The sequence below is a fragment of the Microcaecilia unicolor genome, chromosome 2 (assembly GCF_901765095.1).
Source record: "Microcaecilia unicolor chromosome 2, aMicUni1.1, whole genome shotgun sequence".
Lineage (NCBI taxonomy): Eukaryota > Metazoa > Chordata > Amphibia > Gymnophiona > Siphonopidae > Microcaecilia > Microcaecilia unicolor.
The window spans coordinates 247,998,079-248,017,827 of record NC_044032.1 but is presented as its reverse complement, the minus strand read 5'-3'; the positions used below and the strand labels follow the sequence as shown (position 1 = coordinate 248,017,827).

Below are 19,749 nucleotides of genomic sequence, written 5' to 3'. Positions count from 1 at the left end.
AGTCTACCTGGCTATTAATCTTTTATGGACTTGTCTCAGCCCCCTTTAAACTTAACTATTGTAAATACTTTGACCACTTCTTTGAACAACAAATTCCATAAGTTTGTTGTATGTCGAGCGCAAATTATTTTTTGATTTATTTAAAATCTACTGCTTATTTTATGGAGTTTCCTTTAGTTTTAGTACAATTTGAACTGGTAAACAGCCATTACCTTTTTACCCACTCTATCCCTCCTATAATTTCTTCTTGAAGCTGACAAGCCGTAACCTGTTTAACCCTTCTTCACAGGGGAGTTATTCCATCCCCTTTATCATTCTGGTTGCTCTCCTATTTGCCTTTTATACACCATTATATCTTTTTGAGGTCGGGCAACCAGGACTGCATGCTGTACTTAGGGCACAGCATACAAAAAGAGAAGTCCAAATCTCCCGTGAAGACAAAACAAAACACAAAAAAAGGTGGAAGACAACCCAAAACAGACCAAAAACAAGGGAGTTAGAGCGCCAGAAAAGTTTAATAGGACCCTACACGGTCCGTGTTTCGGCCAGCAGGCCTTCCTCAGGGGTCCTGAATCTGACGTTTACAGGTACTCCTCCAAGATTACTCATGCCTGAATTATGAAAGTGAGGACTGGTTGTATAGGTTTTGCTGAGGACGTCCTCTCAGCACGTCCCGTGGAGGGGCGGGGAAACCCATATTATCGAAACAAGATGGACATCCATCTTTCGTTTCGATAATACGGTCAGGGATGCCCAAATCTTGACATTTAGGTCGTCCTTAGAGATGGTTGTCCCTAGACTTGGTCGTTTCTGATTTTCGGCGATAATGGAAACCAAGGATGCCCATTTCAGAAGCGACCAAATGCAAGCCATTTGGTCGTGGGAGGAGCCAGCATTCGTAGTGCACTGGTCCCCCTCAAATGCCCGGACACCAACCGAGCACCCTAGGGGGCACTGCGGTGGACTTCATAAATTGCTCCCAGGTACATAGCTCCCTTACTTTGTTTGCTGAGCCCCCCAACCCCCCCCCCCAAAACCCATTACCCACAACTGTACACCACTACCACAGCCCTTACGGGTGAAGGGGGGGCACCTTGATATGGGTACAGTGGGTTTGTAGTGGGTTTTGGAGGGCTCACATTTACCAGCACAAGTGTAACAGGTAAGGGGGGATGGGCATGGGTCTGCTTGCCTGAAGTGCACTGCATCCACTAAAACTGCTCCACGGACCTACATGCTGCTGTGATGGACCTCAGTATGTCATTTGAGGCTGGCATAGAGGCTGGCTCAAAATATTTTTAAAGATGATTTTTGAGGGTGGGAGGAGGTTAGTAACCACTGGGGGAGTAAGGGGAAGTGATCCCTGTTTCTCTCCGGTGGTCATCTGGTCAGTTCAGGCACTTTTTTGTGGCTTGGTCGTAAGAAAAACAGGACCAGGTAAAGTCATCCAAGTGCTCGTCAGGGACATCCTTTTATTTTCCATTATGGGTCAAGGACGCCATGTATTAGGCACGCCCAAGTCCCACCTTTGCTATGCCTCTGACACGCCCCCGTGAACTTTGGCCATCCCTGCAATGGAAAGCAGTTGGGGGACACCCAAAATCGGCTTTCAATTATTCCGATTTGGGCGACCCTGTGAGAAGGACGCTCATCTTGATTTGTGTCAGAAGATGGGCGTCCTTCTCTTTTGAAAATGAGCCTGATAGAGAATTAGATATTTTCATGGTTCCAGGAGGAGGCTGGGCTCCTGGGACCTGCTTGTTTTCTATTATGGGTATTTTTAATACACTGTCTTGCTTGACTACTGGATGATGGCTAATGTGAAACTGTCTCCTGGAATGTGTGTGTGTGTGTGTGTATATGGAGGGGGGGGGGGGGGGGAATCACTTCCCCAGTAAAGAGATCTAAGATACTTTCTACTTTGAATTGTATAGGGGTTGGTGTAGCCTACTTACAGAAGAGAAACTTACTGACATTAAGCATCTTAAATTCCAGCAGTATTGGATAGGAGAGGTTTTTAATTCATCCTCTGGGAGATGACGTGATGGAGTAGCAATTCTGATTCATAAGTCCATATTCTACACAGTATCGGTTCTAGCAAAGGACACCATAGGCTATTATCTATTTACAATGCCGAGAACTAGCGTTATTGGTTGTATAAAGCCCTAATGCATCACCTTCTCCCACTACTCCAACCAGAGTTACACCTAATCACACTGACCACCCTTCAACGTCTTCTGTCCTTCTGTGACTGTTCTCTTGTGCTTGACTGCTTAAATATTTTAAATTTAAATGCTTTACTTTTTGTCTATTAGATTGTAAGCTCTTTGAGCAGGGACTGTCTTTCTTCTGTGTTTGTACAGCGCTGCGTACACTTTGTAGCGCTCTAGAAATGTTAAATAGTAGTAGTAGTAGTAATGCTTACGATACACAATTATTTCAACAATTAATACACCTGTGTGCTCCTTATGTGGGACAATCACTGCTGGTTGGGGGGGGGGGGAGGATTTTAAACTTATTTCAGATTCTCTAATGAATAAATCTGCACTTACACTCATTTCCTGGGGGGGGGGGGGGGGGGGGAGGGGAAAATCCTTATTTTCAAGTTGTCAAGTTTTAGACTTGGTAGGAGGTTGGTTCATCTTGACTTCCATGCCTATACACACCTGTGTCATGACCTTGGTTCCTGCTCCTGCATTGATTATATATTAGTGACATCTTCATACTTTTCTTTGGTTGTTGGGGCAGAGATCATCGGCATAATAGTGATTCTGACCATGCTCCAATTTGGTTGGCGGTCAGGGAGAAGCCATTTTATCAGAATGTGTGGTCATGGCAATTTCCCTCCTCCTTAGTACAAGATAAGCTCCCCGATATTCAATGCTATTTAACTGGCCAGAACGGCTGCTGACCAGTTAAATAGTGCTTAACCAGCTATCCGCCAATATTCAGCAGGGGATAATTGGCTGAATATCCCTGGTTAGCGGCTAGGAGATAGACGGTTATATCGGGCAATATAACCGGCTATCTGCCAATTTTTAAAGCCGGTTTAGTGGCCATATTTGGCCACATGAAAACTTGGGATATCTTTGACTGGTTTAAAGATAACTGGGTAAATCTGAATATCGATGTAGCCGGTTATCTTTAAATCGACCAAAAATAAACTTTTAATAGAAAGATGTAAAAGACACAGAACATACATATAACCTGTTTACATATGTGTTTCCTGATTGACTTTTAAATTTATAGTTTTTTTCTGACATCTTCTGTATGCAAAGTGTTTTTTCTGACATATATTGTTCTGAATGACGATAGGTTTTGGTATTTCATGGGTACATTTTTATCATCTTTTTTATCTTATTGTATCATATTTACTTTTATATATATATATATATATATATATATATATATATATATATATATATATATATATATATATATATATATGTTTTTTTCTAGATACCTTTCTAGACAATTTGACTGTGAGTCATTTGTTTTACCATTGTTTTACACCAAAGGTCTGTAGGTCAGTATGTGTTAACTATCATATATTTTTGCTTGTATTACAATATTTTAATCATTTTATATGTTTCATTTCTGACTATTTTTATGTATTAATTATTTTTAAGATATGTGTGGTTTTGATTTATTTGTGTTTTTATTTATAGACCCCTGAGGCAGGCCTTTGTGGCCGAAACACAATTTGTGTCAGGTCATTTTATTAATTTAAATAAAGACCTTGTTTGGGAAACACGATTTGTGAGAAGACTTCTTTTTTGGATCCACTGTTTGTACATTTGACTTCCGTTTCTCCTGTGGAGAGATCACCTTCTGTGGGTGTTGACTCACCATGGAGAGACATCGCGTCTTGGACCAGGCGTCCTGGGCTGGCCGTGGTTTTCAGACTACCTGGGAACCTTTCTGGACTATGCTTACTCCCACAGCATGCAGTAGGATTTTGAATTGTTGACATTATTTTCTTTCTGATCTCCGTAAGAACTCTACTTTCTCTGGGATTAACGTTTGTATAAATAGGGTAAAAGATCGGTCATTTAGGTTCAAACTTAAACTTAATGCTGACAAAACTAAGCTATTACGGTTTTTGTTAGATTTGAATGAGATCCACCAGACAACTTCGAGTAATGATGGGTCCCGGTTAAGTGTTATGAAAATTCCTAAGGTTCTAGGTGTAGTTTTGGATTCATCTTTGACTATGGAGCCACAAATTATTGGCTTGTTAAGAATAGCTTATTTTAAGTTGAAACAATCAAGAATGTTAAGATCTTAATTCTTACAAGACCATTTTAGAATTAAAATAGACTATTTTACCTTTATTAGCTTATAATAATTCATTATATTTGGGTTTGTCTTCCCTGCAACTTTCAAGAATTCAGATGATCCAAAATTCAGCAGCTAAATTAATATTTTGAAAGACTTGAATGGCTCATGTGACTACATTGTTAAGTACTTCACACTGGCTGCCTGTTCAACTTTGAATTATGTTAAAAATACTTTGTTTTGTTTTGTCTTTTTTTTTTTTTTGGATGGTACAGGTCCTAAAGGTGGACCTCAATTAGTAAGCTTGCTAAAGTCTAGGACTAGCTATAGGTTTAAAGCTGCTTTTTCTCACTCTTTCTTCTCAGCTGTCCATCATTGGAAGAATCTCCCCTCAAAGATACATTCTATAAGTAATTATTTACTTTTTTGAAAACTTTTGAAGATGTATTTGTTTTCTAGATTGAGAGAGATGTAATTTTTTATTTTTATTTATTCATTTATATAGTTTACACAAGCATACATCTTGTTACATATAAATCAGGATACAGAAGAAGTCAAGTATATTATAATCATGATATATAATCGGAAGAAAACATAAAAAAGATTATTTTGTCCCTTCCTTAGACCACAAAACTTACCTGGGGGGGGGGGGTGGAAAGAAAAGATCAGGGAAATCTAAATAAAAGGAAATTGACAAACCAAAAAGGCAATCCCTCCACCTGTATATACTTAATGCCTGCTGTTGTCATGTCTTAGCTACTCTTTTCAGGTCTATAAAGGCTTTCAATTGTTCTGGCATAAAGAAAATGTACTTAAGTCCCACATATTTAACTATACATTTACACGGATATGCTAACAGAAATGTAGAGAGAGAGAGCGATGTAATTTTTTTCATATATATATTGTTTAAGATGTGAAATTACTGGTTGATTGTATCAGTCTCTTTTTATGACTGTAACTCGCCTTGAATCTTAATTAAGAGAATTGGCGAGTAATAAGTCCTTGATAGCAGAGCATAGTATAGCATCCTGTGGGGGGTAGTGAAGGGGATTGGGTAGGTGGGAGGTTTTGGTTGGTGTAAATCAATATCAGAAGTATGTTTCCTCTGAGTTTGGGGACTTTTGTTTGAATGCTATGTTACCTAGTTGTTGATTGTCTCTTGTTCTGTGTTGAAATGCACTCAATAAAAAACATTCAAATTTAAATGATTTTGACTTTTCTGCAAATTTAGGGATCCTTTTACTAAGCTGTGTTAGGTGCTAACCTGTGCCAAATGCAGTTAAAAATGGAGTAGTGCAGGATGCAGTAAGACATCCTGTGATAACTTCAAAATGTGAGCACGCCAACAAGGCACTAAAATATGTTCTCCATGTCAGGAGCAGAGAATAGGTACTCTTGTGCTAATCAGTTAGCATATTTACATTACTGTGCACTAACTGGTTAGCTCTCCAGAGCCCTTAATGCTTACAAAATGGGTGGTGATAAGTGCTAATGCGGTATTTTTAAAAATGACCACTGCTAATGGCAAATCAGCACAAGGCTATGAAAACAAAAAATGGGAAATAGTTGCTAAAAATGGCCTTAGCACTTGGGAAAGACCAAATAAGTGTGTGTGCTAAGGCCACTTTTTACTGCAGTTTAGTCATTGCTCCCTTTACCAGAAAATTTGTGAATGCCAAATAACATTGATCCTTGTCCTGCATGATGAGTCTCATGCTTGCGGAGCTACTGTTAGTGATATGCAATTTATCCTTAAATTTGAGCGTGGTACCGGAAGATTGGAGGGTGGCCAATTTAACGCCGATTTTTAAAAAAGGTTCCAGGGGAGATCCGGGAAATTGTAGACCGGTGAGTCTGACGTCGGTGCCGGGGAAAATGGTAGAGGCTATTATCAAAAATAAAATTACGGAGCACATCCGAGGACATGGATTACTGAGACCAAGTCAGCACGGCTTTTGTGTGGGGAAATCTTGCCTGACCAATTTACTTCAATTCTTTGAAGGAGTAAACAAGCATGTGGACAAAGGGGAGCTGGTTGATATTGTGTATCTGGATTTTCAAAAGGCGTTTGACAAGGTACCTCATGAAAGGCTACAGAGGAAATTGGAGGGTCATGGGATAGGAGGAAATGTCCTATTGTGGATTAAAACTGGTTGAAGGATAGGAAACAGAGAGTGGGGTTAAATGGGCAGTATTCACAATGGAGAAGGGTAGTTAGTGGGGTTCCTTAGGGGTCTGTGCTAGGACCGCTGCTTTTTAATATATTTATAAATGATTTAGAGATGGGAGTAACTAGCGAGGTAATAAAATTTGCTGATGACACAAAGTTATTCAAAGTCGTTAACTCGTGACAGGATTGTGAAAAATTACAGAAGGACCTTACGAGACTGGGAGACTGGGCGGCTAAATGGCAGATGACGTTTAATGTGAGCAAGTGCAAGGTGATGCATGTGGGAAAAATGAACCCGAATTATAGCTACATCATGCAAGGTTACACACTAGGAGTTACTGACAAAGAAAGGGATCTGGGTGTCGTCGTCGATAATTCGCTGAAACCTTCTGCTCAGTGTGCTGCTGCGGCTAGAAAAGCGAATAGAATGTTGGGTATTATTAGGAAAGGTATGGAAAACAGGTGTGAGGATGTTATAATGCCGTTGTATCGCTCCATAGTGCGACCGCACCTTGAGTATTGTGTTCAATTCTGGTCGCCACATCTCAAGAAAGATATAGTAGAATTGGAAAGGTGCAGCGAAGGGTGACTAAAATGATAGCGGAGATGGGACGACTTCCCTATGAAGAAAGACTAAGGCGGCTAGGGCTTTTCAGCTTGGAGAAGAGACGGCTGATGGGAGACATGATAGAGGTATATAAAATAATGAGTGGAGTGGAACAGGTGGATGTGAAGCGTCTGTTCACACTTTCCAAAAATACTAGGACTAGGGGGCATGCGATGAAACTACAGTGTAGTAAATTTAAAAACAAATCGGAGAAAACTTTTCTTCACCCAACGCATAATTAAACTCTGGAATTCGTTGCCGGAGAACGTGGTGAAGGCAGTTAACTTAGCAGAGGTTAAAAAGGGGTTAGACAGTTTCCTAAAGGACAAGTCCATAAACCACTACTAAATGGACTTGGGAAAAATCCACAATTCCAGGAATAACATGTATAGAATGTTTGTACGTTTGGGAAGCTCGCCATGTGACCTTGGCCTGGATTGGCCGATGTCATGGACAGGATTCTGGGCTCGATGGATCCTTGGTCTTTTCCCAGTGTGGCATTACTTATGTACCTAATATGGAATTATTTTGTCTTATGTACAAGGTAGGTTAACTTCCACCCCGTGCAGTTTACTTTCATGTGTTCATTGAGAGCTGTAACAGAGGCAGATCTTCCATTAGGTTACCCAAGATAGTTATCTTGGGTGGCAAATTTGTGGGGGTGGTAGCAGTACCAAACTGGTACAAGGTGAGAAAAGCATTTGGAGGTCAATTCTATAATACTGCATTTATATATAAGTACCGAGATGGTGTCTGATTAGTGCATATTCTATGAAGGAAAGTAGCACCCAGTTTACTTTATAGAATAGAACTTAACAGGATATATATGTTTGTTTACACGTAGGTCACACAAAAGGCACAGCGAAGATGATACAAGGAAAAGATCTATATTTATTTATTTATTTACTTACTTACTTATTAGGATTTATTTACCGCCTTTTTGAAGGAATTCACTCAAGGCGGTGTACAGTAAGAATAAATCAAACATGAGTAATAGGCAATTACAGCAGTAAAAATATTCAAATAACAATACAAAGTATGGCATGGTATACTACTTGCAATGGCAACACAATATACACTAGAACATTATAATTGGTAGTGAAGGGTAAGGCAAAGTTGTAACATATAGATCAGTAAGAAAGTAGGAGGAATTCGAAAATAAGGTGATTGATTTGAAGAAAGTTGCACGTGAGGTCAGAGAGAGATGGTTAAATATTATCTCAGCTAGGGTAGGAGTGGATAAACATGTCCTGCTGCAGTATATGCAGCCCGAGTCAATCCTTGTGTGTGTGAGTGAGACTAACAAGTTAGTTACTTCTTCCATTAAAGGCTTGGTTGAAGAGCCAAGCTTTCACATGCTTCCTGAAGTAGAGGTAGTCTTGTGTTAAGCGGAGCTTTTTCCAGAGTGTGGGAGCTACTCCAGAGGGTGTAGTTAGTGAAAATCCTTAGGAGGACCTTAGTGCCCTTGGCAGTGTGTGGAGGATCATCCTACTTTTCAGGTACTCAGGGCCATTTCCTTTCAGGGCCTTGAAGATCAGACATAGAGTTTTAAATTTAGCCCTGTATTGTACTGGTAGCCAATGAAGTTTTTGCAAAAATGTTGTGATGTGGTCACGTCACTTGCAACCTTTTATGAGTCTTGCTGCTGCATTCTGAATCAACTGGAGCTGATGCAGGCCCTTTGTAGTCAGACCATTGTATAGTGCATTGCAGTAATCCAGTCTTGATGTTACCTTGGCATGCACAACTGGGATAAGATTTACCTTCTCAATGTAAGGAGAGAGACAGCGGAGCTGTTGCAAATAGTAGAAGCAGCTCTTGAAGGTTGCTTGGATTTGGGGAATCAGAGTAAGTGTTGAATCTAACTGTATTCCAAGGTTCCTGACTTGTGATTTGAGTGGGAGTTTATACTTCCCAAAAGGGATTTTGATGTCAGGTATGTATCCACTTGTGTTAGGGACCCAGAGAAGCTCGGTTTTACTTGGGTTCAGGCAAAGTTTGTTGTGTTTAGCCCATTCTTGAATTGATGTTAGACAGGTAATCAGTTTATTCAAGGCTGTAGGTAAGTGAGGTTCAATGGGTATAAGTAGCTGCACATGGACAACATATGGTGTAGACTACTTTCATTGAGTTACAGTCAGTTTTACTTTTGGATTTGGGTTATATTTGGATATACTCTCCATGGACTGACTCTTCTGATCTAAAAAGAAAAATACTTTTTAAAAAATGTATATGATGGAGGGGTGAAATGAATGTTGTGCCTTATTTGATAATGGTATTATCTGTTTAATTTAATAAAATTGTATTTTGTTACATTTATATATTTTGTAGTTATAGTTTAGAAACTTTCTATTATTGTAGTTTACTAGCCAGATAGTGCCAGGTTGGTCATGGGGTAGAGTCAGGGAAGAGACTAAAGCTATCTGGGTATCGGCAATTTCAGCACATCTACCCAGATAATTATCCAGATAACTTAGGACACCAAAAATGTTGTACTAAATGTATCTGGATAAGTTATCTGGAGAGCGGCTGAACATGACCACAACCACCACAATATACAGATTATTCAGTGCCGCTGAATATCCCCTTTGACCGGTGATTCTGAACCAGCTACCTTATGGGCAGTGTACAGGCAGGAACAGGGTGGTACAGAAAGATAGCCAGTTAGCAGAGATAGGATAGAAAAAAGTCTGTCATAACTTTATGTGATGAAAGCAACTGGGCACCAGTCTGAATATAGACCAGCGCCCGGTTACCTACTGGGTAGCAGCTCCAGCTGCTCCCACCATCCTGATCCCCCTCTTACCCCCCTGGAGTGACTACACTCCCCCCCACTCCCTTTCACCCCCACCATGACCTCCCACTACCTTGGTAGATCTCCCAGGTCCACCTTCAATCCCTGGTGGTCTACTGGGGGTGATGGGGACAGGAGTGACCCTCTTTGATCCTGTTCCTAGTGGCAGCTTCTGGAAAATAGCTTCCATAACCATGAGAGGTCAAAGCAGCCATATTGAGAAGCCTCTGCTAAGGGCAGGAGTGAGGAGGGGATGTTCACTCCTGCCCCCATGACTACCATAGATTTAAGGTAGGCCCAGGGGACCTACTGAGATGGGGAGGGGTTGCTGCAAAAGTTATAGTAAGTTAGGTGCCAAACCTCTGTGGTAGCCATTAGGGGCATTCTCAACAGTTTTTACAGGGGTGGAATGCAGTTACTCAAAAGAAAGTTCTCTATTATGCATTAATGGAATGACAGACAACACAGATTGTGATTAGATACACTCTGGATGCAGTAATGGAATTAGTATAGATCTGCAAGAGTCTGTTTCTCAGATGAGGCCTTTTCTTTAAAAATGGCTCAATAAGGACCTCTTTTACAAAGCCACGCTAGCAATTTCTGTGTGGTAATTTAGAGGAAGCCTATTCAGTTCCTATGAGTTTCCTCTCATTTACTTCATGGAAATCGTTAGGTTGCTTTGTAAAAGAAGCCCTAAAACAATTCAGTGATCCTAAAAATTTTCTCTTGATTTCTAAAATTAAGTGGTGAACCTGTTTTAAAGAGAATCGAATATCCTCTTATGAAAAGAAAGTGAGAAGAGAGTAGTCTTCAGATAAAATATTTATGGAAGGTAAATATTGGTAAGGAAAGAGATGCTTGTTACTAATTCCTAAGAGGGAGCCATCACTGAAGAGTGGCCTCCTTGCAGCTGTAGCCTGTGTAAAAATAGAGAGAGAAGACAGATGCTAGAAAACACTTAGAAATTTTACCAATCTTATTTTTATTCCCACAGGTATTACTCAAAAAATGGGAACTAAAAATCACACTATTGTTACATCATTCATTCTCTTGGGAATGTCAGATCTTCCAGAGCATGGGATCATACTATTCTTGGTGTTCCTAGCTCTGTACCTGCTTAACTTGTTAGGAAATATTGTCATGACAACATTAATAGTCATTGACCCTCATCTTAAAACCCCCATGTATTTCTTTCTCTGTAACTTGTCCTTTGCAGACATGTGTTTGGCCACAGTCAATGTTCCTAATCTAATGGCCAATTTATTTTCCAAGAGTAAAAGCATTTCTTACTCTGGTTGTATTACACAGATGTATTTCTTTCTTGCTACAGGAATTGCTGAATGTTTTCTTCTTTCAGCGATGGCATATGATCGATATGTGGCAATCTGTAACCCTCTCCATTATACAATGGTGATGAACAGGAAACTCTGTAGCCTAATAGTGGCTGGATGCTGGACCATTTCTAGCCTCCATTCCTTGTTGCACACTTTGTTGATGTCTCAGTTGACCTTCTGTGGGCCAAATACAATAGACCATTTCTTCTGTGACCTCCCACCTCTACTAAAGCTCTCCTGCTCTGATATCTCCACCAATGAAGTAGTGATTTTTATTGAAGGAGCAATCATAGGTTGTGGCACCTTCCTGTGCATACTCATCTCCTACATACACATCCTGATCACTATTCTTAGCGTTCGATCAGCTGAGGGGAGACGTAAAGCCTTCTCCACCTGCTCCTCTCACCTTATCGTGGTGACTTTGTACTTTGGGTCTGCTTATTTTACCTATTTTCAACCTTCTTCTAGCTATAACCATGAAAGGAACAGAGTTATGACTGTGATGTACACAGTTGTATCACCAATGTTGAATCCATTTATCTACAGTCTCAGAAACAAAGATGTGAAGGGAGCTCTGAGACGCGCCATTGGTAGAAAGTTGGTTCAAGTTCAGACACCTAAAGTCTCTGCTCTAATTTAAGTTTAGGGTGTCAAAATTCAGTGGTATAGCTACTATTTATGTTTTGAACATATAGCTAGCCTTTTAAAGGTTTGCATATTTTCGGTAGTATATATCCTAATAAGTTCTGCTTTGAAAAATTTCCCATAACTTTAAATGGTCTGTTATACATTCAGCATTCAGCTGTATAACTTTTACATTCAGCAGCTTAATCTTCCAACTGAACATATAAGTTTTTGTTTAACTGTCGGCCCCCCTCCCCCAAGCTACTCCCTTTTTCACAATGTGGAACTTTGGACAGTTTTATAATAAAATGCCCAGAGTTATATGTAGATCCATCAAAGACCTAAAAAATTACATATAACCAGTGTCAACAATTACCATCTAAATGCTAGTGAACACTGAATTCTAGCTGGTAGTCTGAGTACAGGTCACTTTTATACTACATTCATAGGTAACACATTCTTTTCCAAATAACCTGCAAATAGTGTGGTTTGCAAGATGTCCATGATGAATACTCACTAGGGGATCCTTTTACAAAGCTGCAGGAAAAAGGGCCAAGCGCTGGCAGCAGGGGCCAATTTTTCCACGTGCCATTGCCCTTTTTCCCACAGCCAGTAAACCCCCCCCCCAAAAAAAAATGGCCACATAGTGAGATAACAATCACCATGTGGCCATGCAACAGGGAACTCTTTCTGCCACCCATTGAGGTGGTGATAAGGGCTCTTGCGCTAACCCAGCTTACCGCCGTGCTAGCCATTTCCAGGGGTTTTCTTTTTCCCTGTGTTGGGCTAATTGTCGCTCTGTAAAAGGGCCCCTAGATGCATCTGCATATATGAGATATAAGAACAAGGCTTGTTAGCCAAGTTTCATAAATCTGAAATCTATTCCTGTTTGTGGATCTTGTGGAGTGATTTTACTCCCCATTTTATTCATTTTGAGGAATTACTCCAGGACTAAACATATTAATCGATGTTGATTAAGCTTGATATCTGAGGGAATTCCAAATATCTGTTTACATTTGATGCAGTATTAATTACTAAGGGGCCCTTTTACTAAGGTGCTCCGAAAAGTGGCCTGCACTGGTGTAGACGTGTGTATTGGATGCACGCAGGTCTATTTTTCAGCGCACGTTTAAATAAGGCCTTTTTTTGCTGAAAATGGACATATGGCAAAATGAAAATCAGCACGCATCCATTTTGGGCCTGAGACCTTACCACCACCCATTCACTTAGCGGTAAGGTCTCACGCGTTAACCAGGCGGTAATTGTTAGCACGCGTGATGTCAGTTACTGCCTGGCTAGTGCCATGTGCCGCAAAATAAAATATATTTTCCAGCGTGCGTAGTGCGCTCATGTAAAAAGTGGGATTACTGCCCGAGCCACGCGGTAGCCGGGTGGTAGTTCTGAATTGGTACACGTTGGGTGTGCGTAGGCACCTACACGGCTTAGTAAATGGGCCTCTAAGAGAGATAGTTACTAATGTGCAGTTAAGGTTGGCATTTTATCACTCCCCAGTATACTGCAGTCACCAACTTGCGGTATCTCAGTACATGAATAATGGAACAGCAATCACCCTCGCAAGCTACGTTATTCATCCTGCTTGGGAGCATCAGGCCACTAACCCATGGCCCAATGCTCCTTAAAGGAGCCAAACTGAAGCCTATTCCTTCTCTACAGACAGTCTCTGCAGACACCCTTTCAAAAGTATCCTCCCCTTATAAAGAATCCCTTCCCCATAACCTCTACCCCCATGTGTATCTATTCTAATCCTTGGTGGTTCAGGACGGAAATGATCCCTTGTTGCTACTGGTAGAGTTCAAAATTGTGCCAGTGTTCCCTAGTGGTAGTCTCACTGTACTATCACTAAGGGATCAGACCATCAACTGACATATATGGGGGCCTGACCTTCTAGTGGTAGTACCGTGAGAATACTTTTAGGGTTGCCGGCACCATTTTGAACCTCGTGCTGGCAGGAACAGAAACTACTGGGATTCTTTCCTATCTGGAACCTCTGGCCCACAAGGAATTTGAAGAGACAGGTCTTGGGAGGGGGGAGCATAAGGGAGGGTAGAGATCTTTAAGGTGGGTCTCTATGGGGGAGAAGGCATTTCAGAGTGTCTCTTAGAGGAATCTTTGTGGGTGTGGGGGATGGAGTCTCTATAAGAGAAAAGGGAGGGGGAACCATACTTCAGCTTTGGCCCCTTTAAGATGACACCTACTACTACTTAACATTTCTGAGAGCATTGGGCTGTGGGTTATTAAGCAGGAAAAATAATGCCAGCTTCGAACTGACATAATTTCTCTGGGAATAGCACAGCTTGTGGTATTCCCCATAAGTGGTATTATTCAATTTACATAAAATGACGTGTTTTGCATGCTTTGCATTTCATTATTATGTTTCACTGCAGTGACTTAAACTAACATGCTGCAGAATTATTGCCATTTAACAAGCATTAAGAAGCAAATATTGGGTGTTATTACCTTATACCACCTTAATAACTACCCTCATAAGCAACTAAATCAAATGTGAAATTGCCTCTCAAAGAAAAGTAATGGGAAGCTATTGCTCCAAATTAATACTAATTAGCTTGCTAATCAACTTTTAGTGTGAATATAGAGGCATCTACTTTTAATGTACACTGCCTTGAGTGAATTCCTTCAGAAAAGGTGGTAAATAAATCCTAATAAATAAATATGTAAAACTGGTACTGGAAAAGCTGGTAACCATAATTATAAGAGAAAGACCAGCACTTGCTTATGTGAATGTAGTCTTCATTGTTGACTTCCACCAGCTTTATTCCCAGATATTCAGTGTCAGGTCATGTTCGTACACCAGCATTGAATATCTGGGCATATACATGGGCAGCTAAAGCATAGCTGGTTAAGTGTGATATGCCGCACTTAGGGGTCCTTTTACAAAGGTGCGCTAGCGTTTTTAGCGTGTGCTAAAAATAAGCACGCACTAAATGTTAGAGACGCCCATATATTTCTACGGGCATCTCTAGCATTTAGCGTGTGCTAATAATTAGTGCACACTAAAAAAGCTAGCGCACCTTTGTAAAAGACCCTCTTAACCAACTAGCATGAACTGCATTAAGATAGGACTGTGTTTTATGTGGCCCTATTTATGAACTTATTTTTTAGCAGGTTAAGGGCTGAATATTGGCATTTAATTGGCTAAGGGTCTCTTTTACCAAGCTATGGAAAAAGGGGGCCTGCGCTGACATTGGCATGTGCTTTTGATGCGCGCCGAGGCCCCCCTTTTACCGCAGCAGGTAAAAGGTAGATCTTTTTTTTTTCAGGAAATGGCCACGTGGCAAGAGAAGCACTTGCCGCTTGGCCATTTTTTTTGGGGGGGGGGAGCCCTTACTGCCACCTATTGAGGTGGTGGTAAGGGCTCCTGCGCTAACCCGGTGGTAACTGGGCAGCGAGCGGCACTGCCCCTGCCGGGTACACACCAATGCTGCAAAAATAAAAATAGTTTTTTAGCGCCAGATACGATGGCGCGCTGAGGATGGGAACTACCGTGGGGCTGCTGCGATAGCCCGGCGGTACTTCCTTTGCAGCAAGTGGTAAGCCCGCGATGGGCTTACCGCCGCTTTGTAAAAAGTCCCCTCAGTGCTGACTCAAAGTTTCTGGTTTGAGCTTAGGTGCTAACAACGTATTTCCAGTGGCACTATCTGGTTAAGTGTCACTGAATACACCCAGTTAGTCCCAGGCAAGTGATTTTAAATGGCCAGGAGCACTTTCTAGCCATTTAAATTCCTTTGACTATCGACCCCCTTAATTTTTGTTACATTCAATGACTGTGTTGTAAACTTGGAGCCTCAATTAGGGGTCCTTTTACAAAGGTGTACTAACATTTTTAGCACGCTCTAAACACTAAAGTTGCCCATAGGAATAAATGGACGTCTCTAGCATTTAGTACATGCATATGTAACACATGCGCCTCTGTGAAAGGACCCCTAATTAATGTATGTTAACCTGTGGACTGCATTTATCTGAGTTAAATGTATAGTTAATTAATGGACATCACTGAGAATAAAAGAGCTTGCATTTTTTTTAACATACATGAAATCACAGTGATGTGCACATTAGAATATCAGTAACTGAGACCCTTACTTTTACTTTTATAAGATTTTGGGAAAATTCTCGGTAAAATCACAAAAAATACCTAGAACACCACAACAAAGAAGCATTTATCAGGTTTTGGTGGACACTGTATAAAATAAGATGCGGGTCTGTTTTATGATGTCCAGTTTCTTTCTTTGGTATTACTGAGACATGGGGATAGGTAATGTAGTGTGATGTGGCTGGATGGCTAATGACCACAGTGGTCCTGAGGGGTGTCTGGAAGGCAGGGCCGCTGAGAGGAGGGGCAGGGGGGACAAAATTCCCCGGGCCTGGCGCTGCAGTCCCACCCACCCCTCCATTCAAATCACAGCGCCTTACCTCGCTCCATGTGAAAGCGCAGCAGCGGCAGTCTGCAGATCACCTCCCTTCGGGCCTTCCCTCCCTGTGTCCTGACCTCGTCTGATGTAACTTCTGTGAGGGCAGGACACAGGGAGGGAAGGCCCAAAGGGAGGTGACCTGCTGCTGCTGCGCTTTCACACAGAGTGAGGTGAGGCGCTGTGATTTGAATGCAGGGGGCCAGGCCTGGTGGCAGACGGAGGGGGGGGGCAGCGGCAATGACCTCGGGGGGGGGGGGGGGGGGGAGGCGGCAGCAGCGGGGCCCTGGAGGCAGCCTTGCCCCGAGCACGGCCTAGTCTCTCGGCAGCCCTGCCGGAAAGATCCAGTGGCAAAGAATTCTAGAGCTGTGGCAATCTTTAGATGGACTGGTAAGGCTTGTCCCATGCATGTTTTAGGTTCTATGACTTCCTCTAACTGGTTGCAGAGGTGTAGTATTGTCTCCTGATTAATTCTAAATCTGTACACAAATTGTTTCTCAGTGATGCCATGAACTGTGATCTAGGCCTGTATACCTTCTACACATGGGTTCTCCTTATGGTTAGTGCAATGGGTCAAGATCCAGGAGAACTAGGTTCAGTTTCCATTGCAGCTCCTTGTGACTCTAGGGAAGTCACTTAATCTTCCATTGCCCCAGACGCAAAATAAGTAGCTGCATATAATATGTAAACCACTTTTATTGTAACCACAGAATGGCAGTAGTATATCAAATCACTTCCCTTTTTCTTTCCTCTGTTGCCTGTTTTTCATGTGAGCCAGTACCCACAGGAACAATAACTCACTCCACTCACCCACCAATTTCAACTGGTACCCACCAGCAATGGCACCTGGGGGCTACCAGCATCAATGATATAGGACTACATACACATCCAGACAGAGAGGAGCTAAGGAGGGAAGAAAAGGAGTCAGATGTTGAAAGGGGAAGTGAGGGTGCTTGTAGAGAGGAGCAACTAGAAGGAGGGTGGGTGACATTAGGGCTGCAAAGGGCTAGGTGAGGCACATCCTTTTTACTTAAAGGCTTCCTTAGGGTTGTTCCCACCCAAATGCTGATTGCGGCAGTGAGCTTGCAACTGATAGTCTTCATTTCAATGCTTAACCATTTGTATTCAAAATGTCAAGAGTGTTATATGCAAATTGCAAGGTCTTGTTATGACTAAAGCCAGAGGCATAGCCAGGTTTTGACAGCAGGGGGAGCAGACTTTTATAAAATAGGCGTCGGTTGGTGTCAGCTAGACAGCAGTGCCTATGTTGGTCTCAGGTGCAGTGGCTGTGGTGGGCAATGATTAATACAGGCTGTCTCTTTTGCGTCCTGCCTACAAGGAAACAGGAAGTTACATCAGGAGACAGGCCACAGAAGAGATCCCTGGACTGGTCAGAGCAGGCAACCTGTCTTCTTAACTACAAGTAAAAATATTAAATTGTGACCATCACCTCAGGAACAGCATATACACTTCTTCCAGTGATGGACACTTTATTTAAACCGGATGGGCTTTTGTTTGTGTGGTGACTCTACAGGATTTGGAGACCACTAGTCCTGAGCATTTTTATTTTGTGTGACAAGTGCCACCAAAGGCGGCCCCTACCCCACAGCCTACTTTCAAAAAGGACCAGACAAATAGGTCTCAAAACTCTGCAAAATGACACCCAAAACCTATACTGAAAACTTACAAACACCATATTAGCCCTAACCCCCCTATGAAAAGACGGTACTACAAATATTACACTGGGCCCTAGAGAGGTTTCCCTAGGTGGTCCTGGATTACCCCCTTGCCATTCAGGGTTTCAGGCTATCCACAATGAATTTGCATGTAATGGAGGCAGTATATGCAAATCAATTTCATGCATATTTATTGTGGATAGCCTGAAAACCTGACTGGCAATGGGGTACTCCAGGTCCAATTTGGGAAACAGTGCCCTAGAACACCAAACTTACCACACCATAACAGCCCTAACCCACCTATGAAAAGACAGTGCTATATATATTATACTGGACTCTAGCGCACCAATATACCTACTTTTGGGAAACTGGAACAAGCTGTACTGTTACACATTCCTACATAGACACTACATGAAAGCAGAATCCTTCATCTCAGTCGCATATGCAGAACATGGACAGACCCTCATCTAATACAGAATACGGAGCCACAACAAAAAAAACATACAAACAGAAGTTGAAATAGAGACCCCCTCCACTCTGCCCAAGAAAGCCAGACTCAGTGCAATACTGGTAAAAGAAAAACAGAATGCATTTTCTCCTGTACTCTGCAAAATAAAAATAGAAAAAAGAAAAAATGTACATTTTCCAAAGCAGGTACATCTCGGTCCTTACAAAGTATTACATAAACATATTTGTTTCTTTTCTACCTTTGTTGTCTGGGAATTTAATTTTCTAATTGGGCTGGTCCCAGTCTTTTTTTTCCCCACATTCCACTGTTTCCAACAGTGGCCAAGACAGATCACAAGTACCTGCAGAAACTCAAATCATGGCAACACTCCATACTATAAATCCCAGGGCAAGCAGTTGCTTCCCATGTCTGTTTCAATAGCAGACTATGGACTTTCCCTGCAGGAACTTGTCCAAACCTTTTTTAAACCTAGAACGCTAACCGCTGTTACCACATCCTCCAGCAAAGAGTTCCAGAGCTGGTGTTATAAAGATGGAATATACTGCATTTAAATGGAAGTAAAATTAAATTAAACTCTTTCATTGGGACATATGGAATCACATCTTCACTTCATCTGTTTTGTAGAAGTTTTTACATTGTAGATACTCAAATAGATTATTTTATTTTGAGACAAGTTTCAGGGACAAGTGTTTTTATGAGTCAAAATAAAAAAATATTTTGTTTCATGCAGATTTCTTCTGTTTAAACATAACAGGCTATAAGTCCCCAATGCAGTCCATTGGTTTTCTTATATTTTGTTCCCGTGATGGAGTGGAGGAGTGGCCTAGTGGTTAGGGTGGTGGACTTTGGTCCTGAGGAACTGAGTTCGATTCCCACTTCAGGCACAGGCAGCTCCTTGTGATTCTGGGCAAGTCACTTAACCCTCTATTGCCCCATGTAAGCTGCATTAAGCCTGCCATGAGTGGGAAAGCGTGGCGTACAAATGTAACAAAAAAAAATATATATGCTGTGCCAAAAATGAAAACTCCTCTCTATCTGGTCAATAATAAAAAGAATTGATTGTGAACACTATCAACCCTAAAAAGGTTGTTTTGTGGCTGTACATGAGGAATTGTGACGTTGAATAAATAAGTGTGTTTGTATCCCTAGTCATGCATCCAAAGTTTATATAATCCTTTCAAGAAAGTCAGTTAATTGTTTAACTTATTAGTGGAACATAACCACAGAGGCATGGTATGGTCCATTTTCAATATGGTAATACTAGGGCCCAGCTAAGGAACAGGTTACTTTGAGATAGTCTTCACTGGATCAAACTTGCTTTCCTTGTGCCATCACCATAGAAATCAGTTATA

General features: G+C 41.5%; 1 protein-coding gene across 1 annotated transcript; it reads left to right on the top strand.

The window, feature by feature from the left end:
* Positions 1-10,857: 10,857 nt before the first annotated feature.
* LOC115461953 (olfactory receptor 1G1-like) lies at positions 10,858-15,963 on the top strand. Its single transcript, XM_030192004.1, has 2 exons — positions 10,858-11,780; positions 15,888-15,963. The coding sequence occupies exons 1-2, from the start codon at positions 10,858-10,860 to the stop codon at positions 15,961-15,963; spliced, it is 999 nt and encodes a 332-aa protein (XP_030047864.1).
* Positions 15,964-19,749: the final 3,786 nt, after the last annotated feature.

Excerpts from the sequence above, each read along its gene's own strand:
- LOC115461953 (XM_030192004.1), top strand. The coding sequence starts at position 10,858 with ATGGGAACTAAAAATCACACTATTGTTACATCATTCATTCTCTTGGGA. Across the intron at positions 11,781-15,887 it reads AGACGCGCCATTGGTAGAAA|TGATGTGCACATTAGAATAT; the intron begins GTTGGTTCAAGT and ends ATGAAATCACAG.